The following is a 13,225-nucleotide window of genomic DNA, read 5'->3' on the forward strand; positions in this document are numbered from 1 at the left end:
ATGGTATCTTGGCCTTTATTACAAAGAGGATGGAGTATAAAAGCAGGTAAATCTTACTCCAATTATATAAGGTATTGGTGAGACCACACCTGGAATACTGTGTGCAGTTTTGGTTTCCATATTTACAAAAAGATATACTTGCTTTGGAGGCAGTTCAGAGAAGGTTCACTAGGTTGATTCCGGTGATGAGGGGGTTGACTTATGAGGAAAGGTTGAGTGGGTTGGGCCTCTACTCATTGGAATTCAGAAGAATGAGAGGTGATCTTATCGAGATGTATAAGATTATGAGGGGGCTTGTCAAGGTGGATGCAGAGAGGATGTTTCCACTGATGGGGGAGACTCGAATTAGAGGGCACGATCTTAGAATAAGGGGTCGCCCATTTAAAACAGAGATGAGGAGAAATTTCTTCTCTCAGAGGGTTGTGAATCTGTGGAATTTGCTGTCTCAGAGAGCTGTGGAAGCTGGGAAATTGAATAAATTTATGACAAAAATAGACGGTTTCTTAAACGATAAGGGGATAAGGGGTTATGGGGAGCGGGCGGGGAAGTGGAGCTGAGTCCACGGCCAGATCAGCCATGATCTTATTGAATGGCGGAGCAGGCTCGAGGTGCCGTATGGCCTACTCCTGCTCCTATTTCTTATGTTCTTATAACATTTAAATAAGCAGTTTTCCATCGGAAACCCGCTCCCAGTGAAAATCCAGCCCTCTGTTTTAATACAGTTAGGTTTATTAATCAAAATAAACTCCAGCTTGTGTTAAGGGTTGAGTGTAAAGGAAGAAGGGAAATAATCCTTGAGATCAGCTTTTGTGCAGCCCCTCAGAATTTTACTCCACCTATGTTGTGTGCAATCCGTTTCCTCCTCCATGCCATGTGATTTCTGCCTGGTTTCTTCTGAACGCAAGCTAACCGAAATGAAGAGAAACCTTTCACCTTTTGAAGGGGGAAAACAACTATTTAGTATCTGGTCTCCAGAATATTCCTGGGTGGGTGCACTCTGCCCAAAAGCGGTGTTTGTACAGTGACAGTCTGGCTGTGTACAGTGCAGCTGCTCCAGTGCTCGGATTGTCTCTCTGTCCTTAATAGCAGTGCAAGTCTGGTCAAATGTTTCAAGCCAAAACACAAGTCATGATGCTTTGAGCAGACAAAAGAACAAGAACATGATTGCAACGTGTGATTAATGCCCCTGAGTGATCTCAGGAAGCAGGCAGCGATCATGTGCTGGGGATTTTCCAGCTTCACCAGATCTGACCAGCAGCACCACAATCCACAGTGTTAGCTCATTGGTCATGTGATGGTAATTGCAGATTTCTTGCAAAACATGACTACTTGGCTGTTCTTCTCTCACTACAGGAAATAAACAAGACACAGACACATAAAAACACAATGTTCCCCAGATTAATCTTACATCAGCTTCACAAAACATCATAACCCTATGAGTGCCATGGTACAATTATTGATCTGATTTGTTTTTTAAAAACTACAAGAAACTATTCTGAATGTTAATAGAGATTTAAATGATAACAAAACACAAATATATTAAAAACATGCAGGCAGTGAAGATGAAGATTAATTTTCTTTTGTTTCATTTGGCAATGTTGTTCCCCCTTTTGTATCATTCCCTGCCTGTGGAGGGTGAGGGAGCAATGGAAGGCAGGAAGCCCACTCTGGATTCAAGTATTAGGGATCTTAAAGAAAAACCCAGGGTGTTGAGTTCCCCTTACCCTTTGGGAGAATGACTCAGCCTCTGTTTGCCACCATGGCCATATGCTGTATGGACCTGTATCCCACCAGCTTTCAATGCAAAGTCCTCACTCCCTGGTGTCTGCAGTAATGCAGTTTTCAAATTATAGAATGTTTACTTTGGTTCTGTCTTCACGAAGGAAGACACAAATAACATTCCAGAAGTACTAGGGGACCGAGTGTCTAGTGAGAAGGAGGAACTGAAGGAAATCCTTAGTAGGCGGGAAATTGTGTTTGGGAAATTGATGGGATTGAAGGCTGATAAATCACGGGGCCTGATAGTCTGCATCCCAGAGTACTTAAGGAAGTGGCCCTCGAAATAGTGGATGGATTGGTGATCATTTTCCAACAGTCTATCGAATCTGGATCAGTTCCTATGGACTGGAGGGTAACTAATGTAACACCACTTTTTAAAAAGGAGGGAGAGAGAAAACAGTTAATTATAGACCGGTTAGCCTGACATTAGTAGTGGGGAAAATGTTGGAATCAATCATTAAGGATGAAATAGCAGCGCATTTGGAAAGCAGTGACAGGATCAGTCCAAGTCAGCATGGATTTATGAAAGGGAAATCATGCTTGACAAACCTTCTGGAATTTTTTGAGGATGTAGCTAGTAGAGTGGACAAGGGAGAACCAGTGGATGTGGTGCATTTGGATTTTCAAAGGGCCTTTGACAAGGTCCCACACAAGAGATTGGTGTGCAAAATTAAAGCACTTGGTATTGGGGATAATGTACTGACGTGGATAGAGAACTGGTTGGCAGACAGGAAGCAGAGAGTCGGGATAAACAGGTCCTTTTCAGAATGGTAGGCAGTGACCAGTGGGGTGCCGCAGGGCTCAGTGCTGGGACCCCAGCTATTTACAATATACATTAATGATTTAGATGAAGGAATTGAGTGTAATATCTCCAAGTTTGCAGATGACACTAAGCTGGGTGGCGGTGTGAGCTGTGAGGAGAACGCCAAGAGGCTGCAGGGTGACTTGGACAGGTTAGGTGAGTGGGCAAATGCATGGTAGATGCAGTATAATGTGGATAAATGTGAGGTTATCCACTTTGGTGGTAAAGACATGAAGGCAGAATATTATCTGAATGGCGGCAGATTAGGAAAAGGGGAGGTGCAACGAGACCTGGGTGTCATGGTACATCAGTCATTGAAAATTGGCATGCAGGTACAGCAGGCAGTGAAGGCGGCAAATGGCATGTTGGCCTTCATAGCGAGGTGATTTGAGTATAGGAGCAAGGAGGTCTTACTGCAGTTGTACAGGGCCTTGGTGAAGCCTCACCTGGAATATTGTGTTCAATTTTGGTTTCCTAATCTGAGGAAGGACCTGCTTACTATTGAGGGAGTGCAGCGAAGGTTCACCAGACTGATTCCCGGGATGGCAGGACTGACATATGAGGAGAGACTGGATCGACTGGGCCTGTATTCACTGGAGTTTAGAAGGATGCGAGGGGATCTCATAGAAACATATAAAATTCTGACGGGACTGGACAGGTTATATGCAGGAAGAATGTTCCCGATGTTGGGGAAGTCCAGAACCAGGGAACACAGTCTAAGAATAAGGGGTAAGCCATTTAGGACTGAGACGAGGAAAAATTTCTTCACTCAGAGAGCTGTTAACCTGTGGAATTCCCTACCGCAGAGAGTTGTTGATGCCAGTTCATTGGATATATTCAAGAGGGAGTTAGATATGGCCCTTACGGCTAAAGGTATCAAGGGGTATGGAGAGAAAACAGAAAAGGGGTACTGAGGTGAATGATCAGCCAAGATCTTATTGAATAGTGGTGCAGGCTCGAAGGGCCGAATGGCCTCCTCCTGAACCTATTTTCTATGTTTCTATGTTACCACAGAGTCCTATTGCCTGACATCTCCGTGAAGCAAATATACTATACTGACATCAGACAGAATGATTTTCCTGTGTGTAAGCTGGCACTGAGTACTGCCTATGGAAGTCAACTTGAAGCAATCAGTGGAATGCCTCTGCTTTGATGAAAAGGCATGGAGTAAATGCTGTATAAACTATTTTCTCGTACAGTCATCTACACCATCATTTAATATCCATATACAAATACATTTATTATATGAATGTAATTCTCAGCTTAGCTCAGTTAGTGGCTATTGTGCCTTGCATTCAAAACATTATGGATTCAAATCCTACTTTATTATTTGAGTGCGTAATCTATGCAGTGCAGTAACACAGGAATGCTGCAGTGTCAGAGTTACTGTCCTCAGGATACGACGCTACGCCAAGGACCTATCTGTCTCTTCAGGCAGTTGTTAAGGATCCGCTGCCACTTCTGAAGGAGAAAGAATTTTCCTAAGGGTAGAAATTCACTCCAGCCAGAAATCTTGTGCACCTACCGTTTTCTAAATGTTTTTACCATCACGTCAGGCAAGGCGGACTCTTGATCCATTTTCACCTCTTTGACTTCCGGTCCGCTCCAAAATAATTGCCAGTCATAATGGTGGTGGAAATGTGATGCGAAGTACTCTAGAAGGGCGGAAGTGGGGGCAGGGCGGAGTCTGTGCCATAGCGGTGCTGATGTCAGTACGCATGTGCGTCACCACGTCTCTCCCCTCATTTAAAGGGGAGAGAAGCAGCAATTATTTAGGCTCGGCCACTGGGCCACCAGGGTGGGTTTCGGCCGGGCCAGTAGCCTGGCACCCAAAGGGGGCTGTGCCAGGCTGCCAGCTGAACCCGGGGCCATAATTGTCTGGACAATCAGGAAGTCGGCCGGCAAAAAAAAAAAACATGCCGGCCGTGGCAGTGCATCCTCCCTTTGAAGGGCCGATGTGCTGCCGTGGCTCACAGAGTGAAAGGAAGGTGCACTGAAAGAAAAAGCTGTCGGGGGCACTGTGTGGCGGATCGTGGATTTTTCCAGCTAAATTTTGCGGGGGTGCCATGGCGGTGCGAGAGAGCGGCGGTGTGTGCTTTGATGATGCGCTTCGGAGGGTCAGCAGCAGGGACCGCCAGAAAAATCCCCGAGGTGAATTTCGATTGTGGCAGCCATTGGACCAGAAGTTGGCAGCCGCTCAATTCCGCCGCCTGGCCGCTGCTGTCTGGTGGTAAGTGGCCTTTTTGTGGAGCTGAATTTTGGCCCCCCAGTGTCCTACATTACTCCATCAAACAGCACCAAAAACCAGATTAATTAGTTAGTTGTTTCATTGTTCTTTGCTTTATGCATGTGAAGTGCTCGGAGAGACATAATAAGGTGCTATATAAATTTACTTTTATCACACAAAACATGTGTTGGGCTTAAAAAAAAAAATCCCCTTTTTATTCCGATGATTCCAAATATTATGTGACTTCTTTTAAATATTCTATTTCACATTAGCCACCTTCATGTCCTAAGGTATATATATTTTTAGAAACTACAGAAAATTCCAGTCAATACTCAGCTATTTTCTTCATTACTTCCTGTAGAATTCTTGGGCACAGCCCATCAGTTCCCATCAAACTTCAATTTCTAAAGCTTCATGACATTTCCTTCATTGCCATCTACATTAATTACAGTTTCTGTGAATGGTTCAATCCACTTAACAGGGCCTGAACTTGGGACTTCCCTAAATAAATAAATATCAACTTTTGCAAGTCTTTCAGTACATTTTCAATGTTGCGTTTTATTGCTCAACCCATTTGAAGTTGCGAATTAGGCAGAACTTCACAAGGTTACACCCCAAAATATAATTCAAAATACGCATGCAACACCCTCTGAATAAATGTAGGTGGAATTCATACGATCAATTCAGCACATTATAAAACCCATTTGCAAAGGTTCAAACAAACTTTACCATTTCACATTAATCATTCAATTATGGATCTAAACCATTTCAAACTTTGAATTAAAACTTCCTTTTTATCTCTTGATCGGAAAACCTTGGATAATTAGATCCTGTTGATGAGCAGCAGGCAATTTTTCTCATGATTGGTCTTATCGTCGTCTTCTCCAGCTTCTTGCTGCCTTTCTTCTTCAGTGAAAAACAACTGTTAATACTTCCTTTATCCAACAAGACCAAAACTGACTATCGGTTGCTAAAAGATGCAGCAATAACAACAATGTACTTGCAACAAGCATCCGACCAAAGGGAACAGACCTGCCCCAGTGGAGAGGACCCCCCACTAAACTAAAATTGTTGTGTATAATAATCAGGCTCCTAGCACGTTAGGGCCTCATAGTAGACCTCAGTACACCACATCCGATAATAAAATGTGTTGGGCTGTTTGGAGTTAAGGAACTTGTTTCTTTAATACGGTTAGTAACACCGTCCCCATCCATGTTTTAAAAGACCAGTCCTATTTCAGGGGTTGAAAACTTACAATGATAAGAAATGGACTCCAGTCTACACTGGAACACGAGGGTTCGCTCTAAAGAAGCTTCAAGATTTTGTACATTTTTGCTTGAATAAACCACCCAGATGCCTATGTTTGGACTCATGTTCCAGTATAGACTGGAGTCCATTTCTTATAAGTTTTAAACCCCTAAATTATAATTGGACTTTTATAATGGGAAACGAGATGGTGTTACTTACTAAAGAAACAACTTCCTCAAGTAGAAACAGCCCAGATGTTGTGCTGCTTTAGGGACGGACTCTGACATGTGGTGACTCCCCCACATTCTCTATAAATACTCTCAGTTACCGTTTGACCCCTATGTAGCTACCTCAGCTGTGCTGTATGGTTATGATGCATGCATGGATACATGCAGCTGACAACATATTCAAAATTGCCACCTATTTGATATAATTGTACTCAATAATCCTGATCCCGATCTCCACCACCCACCCCCACTGATGTACAGGAGAACAGTTACTACAAGGCACTGAATATTTTCCCAGAATTGGACATTAGAATTTAACTTGGCAGGAGTTATTGTACTGAAATTGGGAAGCAGATGGAAAGAGGATTTTCTTGACAAAGAATAAAAGCATTTTAACTAAATCTTGCATAAATCAGGAGTGTCAAACTGAGTTTGGTGAAGGGAGCAGGCATATTCAAAATCTGTTTTAAAAGCTCAGGGATCTAGAAGCCGATTGGGGTCATTTTCCAACTCGGTGCTGCAGGCAGGTCGTCCCAACCATCGGTAGCATGTATTAGAAATTCCAGCCCAAGTTACGTGCATTCTGCCAACCGTTACTCTAAGTGGCTGAAAAATCCTGTTCTACACCCCTAAATCTCTGATTGGTGCTACCAGTAGAGGGAAGCAGAACATTTGCCTCATTATTTAGGTGTTTTTAAAGCTGGTTTCTTTGTCCTCACCCATATGAACATATGATTAATGACTATGTCCTTCCACACTCAGCTTTCCGTTTCTCTCTCTTTCTCATATTACCCTGGGGTTTGCTGACTCACACAGGGCTGATTATCTGTCATTTGATGATGTCGAGTCTCCTCTCCTGCATTTATTTCCTTTTGTGATTTATTTTTTAGTTCCCTTTTTCATAGATCAGTCCTAATAACTTTTCAGTCTTTGACAGCTTGCATCTGAATTCTACCCTCAACCAGCGCATCTTCCCCTCAGATCGGATTATACTGCAATGATCCAGACTCCCACTTAGAAACAACTTAAATCAAGAGCATACTCAAGTGCCACATATTTTCACATTCCCATTTTGTCTTCCCTGCTACTGAATGTTTCTGTTTCACATTCATCTTGACTCTGAATTGACTTAGTCTGCTGATTATTTTTCAAATAACTTTATTTTATCACTGAGTTGTGCAAGAATTGGTATGCTTTTGCAGGTAATAATAGAAACTGAGTTGTTGATGATGATGGAAACTATGCCCGAGCCGAGGACTTTAACCATGGGGGCCTTAGCTGTAGAGGGGCCTGGAATGGGAATGCTCTGCCTGGAAGTCTCCAGCTGTCAGGCAGTCATGTAACACAGTACAAATGGATTGTGGACTCCTGAATAGATAATCCCAAACTGTACAGGTGGCTTAGCACTCACCCAAATAACTGATGTTCTGGTATCGAACTGTGTTTGTCAGTAGGTATTGTGACGTTGGATTCCCTAACATCAGAAGCTGAAGGAGACCTTGAGCAGGACATCCAAGCATGTGTTACACTTACTACAAATTCACTCGCACTTGCTGTTCCTCATTTACATAAAAACATAGAAAATAGGTGCAGGAGTAGGCCATCCGGCCCTTCGAGCCTGCACCACCATTCAATAAGATCATGGCTGATCATTCGCCTCAGTACCTCTTTCCTGCTTTCTCTCCATACCCCTTGATCCCTTTAGCTGTAAGGGCCATATCTAACTCCCTCTTGAATATATCCAATGAACTGGCATCAACAACACTCTGCGGTAGGGAATTCCACAGGTTAACAACTCTCTGAGTGAAGACGTTTCTCCTCATCTCAGTCCTAAATGGCCGACCCCTTATCCTTAGACTGTGACCCCTGGTTCTGGACTTCCCCAACATCAGGAACATTCTTCCTGCATCTAACCTGTCCAGTCCCGTCAGAATTTTATATGTTTCTATGAGATCCCCTCCCATCCTTCTAAACTCCAGTGAATACAGGCCCAGTCGATCCAGTCTCTCCTCATATGTCAGTCCTGCCATCCCGGGAATCAATCTGGTGAACCTTCGCTGCACTCCCTCAATAGCAAGAACATCCTTCCTCAGATTAGGAGAACAAAACTGAACACAATATTCCAGGTGAGGCCTCACCAAGGCCCTGTACAACTGCAGTAAGACCTCCCTGCTCCTATACTCAAATGCCCGAGCTATGAAGGCCAACATGCCATTTGCCTTCTTCACCGCCTGCTGTACCTGCATGCCAACTTTTAATGACTGATGTACCATGACACCCAGGTCTTGTTGCACCTCCCTTTTTCCTAATCTGCCGCCATTCAGATAATATTCTGCCTTCATGTTTTTGCCACCAACGTGGATAACCTCACATTTATCCACATTATACTGCATCTGCCATGCATTTGCCCACTCACCTAACCTGCCCAAGTCACCCTGCAGCCTCTTAGCATTCTCCTCGCAGCTCACACTGCCACCCAGCTTAGTATCATCTGCAAACTTGGAGATATTACACTCAATTCCTTCATCTAAATCATTGATGTATATTGTAAATAGCTGGGGCCCCAGCACTGAGCCCTGCAGTATGGAGTATGGAGAGAAAGCAGGAAAGGGGTATTGAGGGCCAAATGGCCTACTTCTGCACCTATTTTCTATGCTTCTATGCCTCCTTGAGCATCCACTCAGTTAGGGTCACAAAGATTAACACCAAAGAACTAATGTACACTCCTCAAAGTATAAAGACACAAGTTTAGTAATCAGTAAATATGGCATTTGCTTTACATCTTCATGGTCACAAGGTTTTATTGATGGTCAGTATTGTAATCTGGGAATTAAATGTTTCAAGCATGGCCCATTCTCTAGACTGGAGGGAGATGATATGGGAATACCTATATTTATAATACTCAAGAGCTTGGGTGGAACAAGTTTTTGGCTTAGTGATAGCATTCCTGCCTTTGACTCAAAGTGCTGGGTTCGAATCCTGCTCCAGACAGTGTTGACCAGAAGGGCCCCAAGGCTCCAGCTCCGAATTCTGGGTTGACATCTAACAGGACTTGGGTCTGGTGAGGGTGGGGCTGGGAGTGGGAGTCACACCCCACCCCCATCTCAGTAGGGAAGACCATAAAATCCTCTGCCATATATGATTAACCACATTGGCTGATATAAAGATGGTTACGGCCATGGAAGGAGCGTTCACGTCACGATCTGTCAGACTGAAACAACCTGAAAATCCTTCCATTAGTTCACACTGTTCTCCAAGGGAAGACCGTGAAGATAAACAAGAGCAAGGGTGCATATGGCACTCAATGATTGATGAGCCTGTTGCAGGATTTTACAGGATGAAAACCTCAGATTGCATGAATATCTGATTGCACAGAAGGAATATAATGTACTGGGCACAGAGAAGGGAACAGAAGTGAAGGAAGCATGTGAATATCACGCACCTCCTTTACAGGTGGTCCAAAGTCCTGCACATCAGAAATGCCCATGCACATCACAGTGGGCATCACTCTTATTCACATACAACATTTTTGTAGCACACAAAAATTGTATTCATAACAGAATAAATCAAAATTGAAAAGGTAGGGAATATACAATTAAAATGTGAGAAAGTGGCTCGAAAACTACTAATAAAGATCTATCAAGAACTGAAAATTAAGCATGAGAATCTGACCAAAATCAAAAAGGAAAGGTGAACTAATCAAATCACTTCAGCCATTTTCTCCACATTCTGTATTCAGATTTGTAATAGATTTATTTTTTAAACTGGCAATTTACAGATAAGCAATAAATACCGCCTTGCCACAACCAAAAACAAATGTTTTAAAACTCATCAATACGCCGTATCTAAGTGCAAACATAAAATGTAGCCACTTGGCCAAAGTTCCTTGGGACTGTACCCCAGCAATAGTCACTCCCTGGGGGGGGGGGGGGGGGGGGGCAGGACTGTACCCCAGCAATAGTCACTCCCTGGGGGGGGGGGGGGGGGGGCAGGACTGTACCCCAGCAATAGTCACTCCCTGGGGGGGGGGGGGGGCAGGACTGTACCCCAGCAATAGTCACTCCCTGGGGGGGGGGGGGGGGGGGAGTTGTGGGACTGTACCCCAGCAATAGTCACTCTCTGGGGGGGGGGGGGGGGGGGGGGAGTTGTGGGACTGTACCCCAGCAATAGTCACTCTCTGGGGGGGGTGGGGGGGGGAGTTGTGGGACTGTACCCCAGCAATAGTCACTCCCTGGGGGGGGGGGGGGGGGGCAGGACTGTACCCCAGCAATAGTCACTCCCTGGGGGGGGGGGGGGGGGGGGGGGGGCAGGACTGTACCCCAGCAATAGTCACTCCCTGGGGGGGGGGGCAGGACTGTACCCCAGCAATAGTCACTCCCTGGGGGGGGGGGGGGGGGGAGTTGTGGGACTGTACCCCAGCAATAGTCACTCCCTGGGGGGGGGGGGGGGAGTTGTGGGACTGTACCCCAGCAATAGTCACTCCCTGGGGGGGGGGGGGGGGGGGAGTTGTGGGACTGTACCCCAGCAAGTGTCACTCCTTAGGGGGGGGGGGGCGGTGGGGGGGAAGAAAGAGTTGTGGGACTGTACCCCAGCAAGTGTCAATCCTTAGGGGGGGGGGGGGCGGTGGGGGGAAGAAAGAGTTGTGGGACTGTACCCCAGCAAGTGTCACTCCTGGGGGGGTGGGGGGCGGGAAGAGAGTTGTGGGACTGTACCCCAGCAAGTGTCACTCCTGGGGGGGGGTGGGGGGCGGGAAGAGAGTTGTGGGACTGTACCCCAGCAAGTGTCACTCCTGGGGGGGTGGGGGGCGGGAAGAGAGTTGTGGGACTGTACCCCAGCAAGTGTCACTCCTGGAGGGGGGTGGGGTGGGGGGGAAGAAAGAGTTGTGGGACTGTACCCCAGCAAGTATCACTCCTGGGGGGGGGGGGGGGGGGGGAGTCTGGAAAGAGATGCAAGGGAAAAAAATGGAAATACAGGTGTGCGTTTATACAGCACTAGTGATTATTTATGCCCACTCAGACACTATGAATCACCACCAGGAAATCAGGTACCCTGTACCTGTAATTTCAAAAACAGACACTAAATTTAAATATAAACAAATATATTTTATTAAATGTAACAGGCGAACATTTTAGATCTTAAATATATTTGATATGAATTTTCTTCCTAGTTTTCAAAAGATGTTGAATTCTTAAATGATATACTCACTATAAAATGGGACTGTCGATTTTCAGTATCACAAAGTTCAAAAGCCACTGTATTTAGCTTTTGAAGGTGAAACATCTATTTTTTTCTGTTAAAATTACTTCTTAAACATTGCTGTTCACAGGAAACCTGTTCAGATTCTCTTACGGTACAAAAGCATTGTATAAACTGGTGTAAAAACTATTGATACTACATTTTCAACACAAATACATGAAACAGAGATATTCTAATACAAAAGAGGTCAAAACTCATCTTTAATGCTGAAGTGGGGCTGATCTTCAGGTTTAAAATCTTTGTTGGGGCTGCCATCTTCATTAAGAATTCGACGTGCTGTGTAGCCAACAATGGGATACTTGGTCTTGTACACATCGTCGAATACATCATCAAGAGACTTCAGTTCATCTTCAACAAGTCCGGTCTGTAAAACAAACAAAAACTATAAATGCAAAAACTGTATTACACGGGCTGTAAATGCACAGGGGTGCAGAACACAAACCAGACATACTGCAAGAGGTGGAGTTCTGCTACTCTGGTCAAAATGAATCCCTTGTTTAAAAGGAAATAATAATTCCTGGAAATATGAGGGCAGAGATTCCATTTTAGTTTGGATGGATCTGAGAGATATCTGTGCAAAGTCAGTAATGCTAGTTGATGCTCCAGCATGAATGCTGAAATTAAGCCTACACCTTTTCTTTCACTCGGTATACATTATATCCCAAATCATTGGATCAAGGTACCAACACAGTTCACAAGTCCGAGTGAAAACTCACGAGTTAAGAACAGAGTTTATTGAGAGTCTGGCTGATCAAAACTGCACTGAAAAGAAAAGAATTAAGTGCTTTTGCACCATTTTCTGCATCTTCTTCCACACAAGATTTGAACACAGAATCCAAGCTGACAATTCAGGGCAGTACTGAGAAAATGTTGCATTGATTGCCTGCTCCAGTCGGCATAAAATATCTCAGGCCAATATTTTATAGAAAGCAAAGCGTCTCCTGGTAACCTAGATAACAAGCTTTCTTCAAACACCACCCAAAAATAGCAATTAGCTATGTATCTTGTTTACTGTTGTGGAGACTGTGTGTAAACTGGCTGCTCACATAGGTGATGGCACTTCAAAAAGTAACTCATTCATTGTGAAGCACTTTGGGACATCCTGCAGGTACAATTTAATGCCATTGTTTCAGGAGATCAAATTGATGAGGAAACATAAAGAAGAGGAAGAGGTTGTGACTTGGTGAGCACAGGCGAAGATATTATCGAGGTTCACAAGTAAGGGGACTGGAGGAGGATACACTGTTCAACAATATAGGTATTAACAAAATGTGATGGGGAAAGGATTATAGGAAGTGCGACTCACAGGAAGTTCGAGCTATATGCAAAACTTTTCACACACAAAATGGCAACTGTTTTTATATACACAATTGAATCTCCTGAGGCCTTGCTCACAGTTAGTCTGAGGAAGTCTTTTAGCTGTGCTTGTTGTCACCGGTTCAGAGGTTACAGAGACACTCTGGAGAAAGTAATATTGGTTCAGCGTTTACAGTTGCATACTACGGAGAAATAACAGATACTCCCACTACTGTATAACCAACTCAATGATTTGTAGATTATAGATATTATACACCTGCTGTAGCATTGCTCGTGAGAAGTTGAAAGGATGTGTTTGATGACAGGATATGAAATAATGGAGGATGCATTATTTCAGAGGGATTGGAAATAAAGATGGTTAAAAATAAA

The 13,225-nt window shown here is 44.2% G+C and overlaps 2 protein-coding genes across 2 annotated transcripts in view; one reads left to right on the top strand and one right to left on the bottom strand.

Moving 5' to 3' along the window:
- The window catches only part of pacc1 (proton activated chloride channel 1), a 243,133-nt gene that overhangs the window by 149,321 nt on the left and 80,587 nt on the right, over nt 1–13,225 (top strand). The window lies entirely within an intron of this gene.
- nenf (neudesin neurotrophic factor) overlaps nt 11,365–13,225 on the bottom strand; it is a 30,323-nt gene continuing 28,462 nt past the window's right edge. The window contains exon 4 of the mRNA XM_070889505.1: nt 11,365–11,903. Within this exon, the coding sequence (XP_070745606.1) occupies nt 11,727–11,903 (177 nt within the window). The 3' untranslated portion in view covers nt 11,365–11,726. The remainder of the gene's footprint in view (nt 11,904–13,225) is intronic.

Source organism: Pristiophorus japonicus, chromosome 9, assembly GCF_044704955.1.
Source record: "Pristiophorus japonicus isolate sPriJap1 chromosome 9, sPriJap1.hap1, whole genome shotgun sequence".
Classification (NCBI taxonomy): domain Eukaryota; kingdom Metazoa; phylum Chordata; class Chondrichthyes; family Pristiophoridae; genus Pristiophorus; species Pristiophorus japonicus.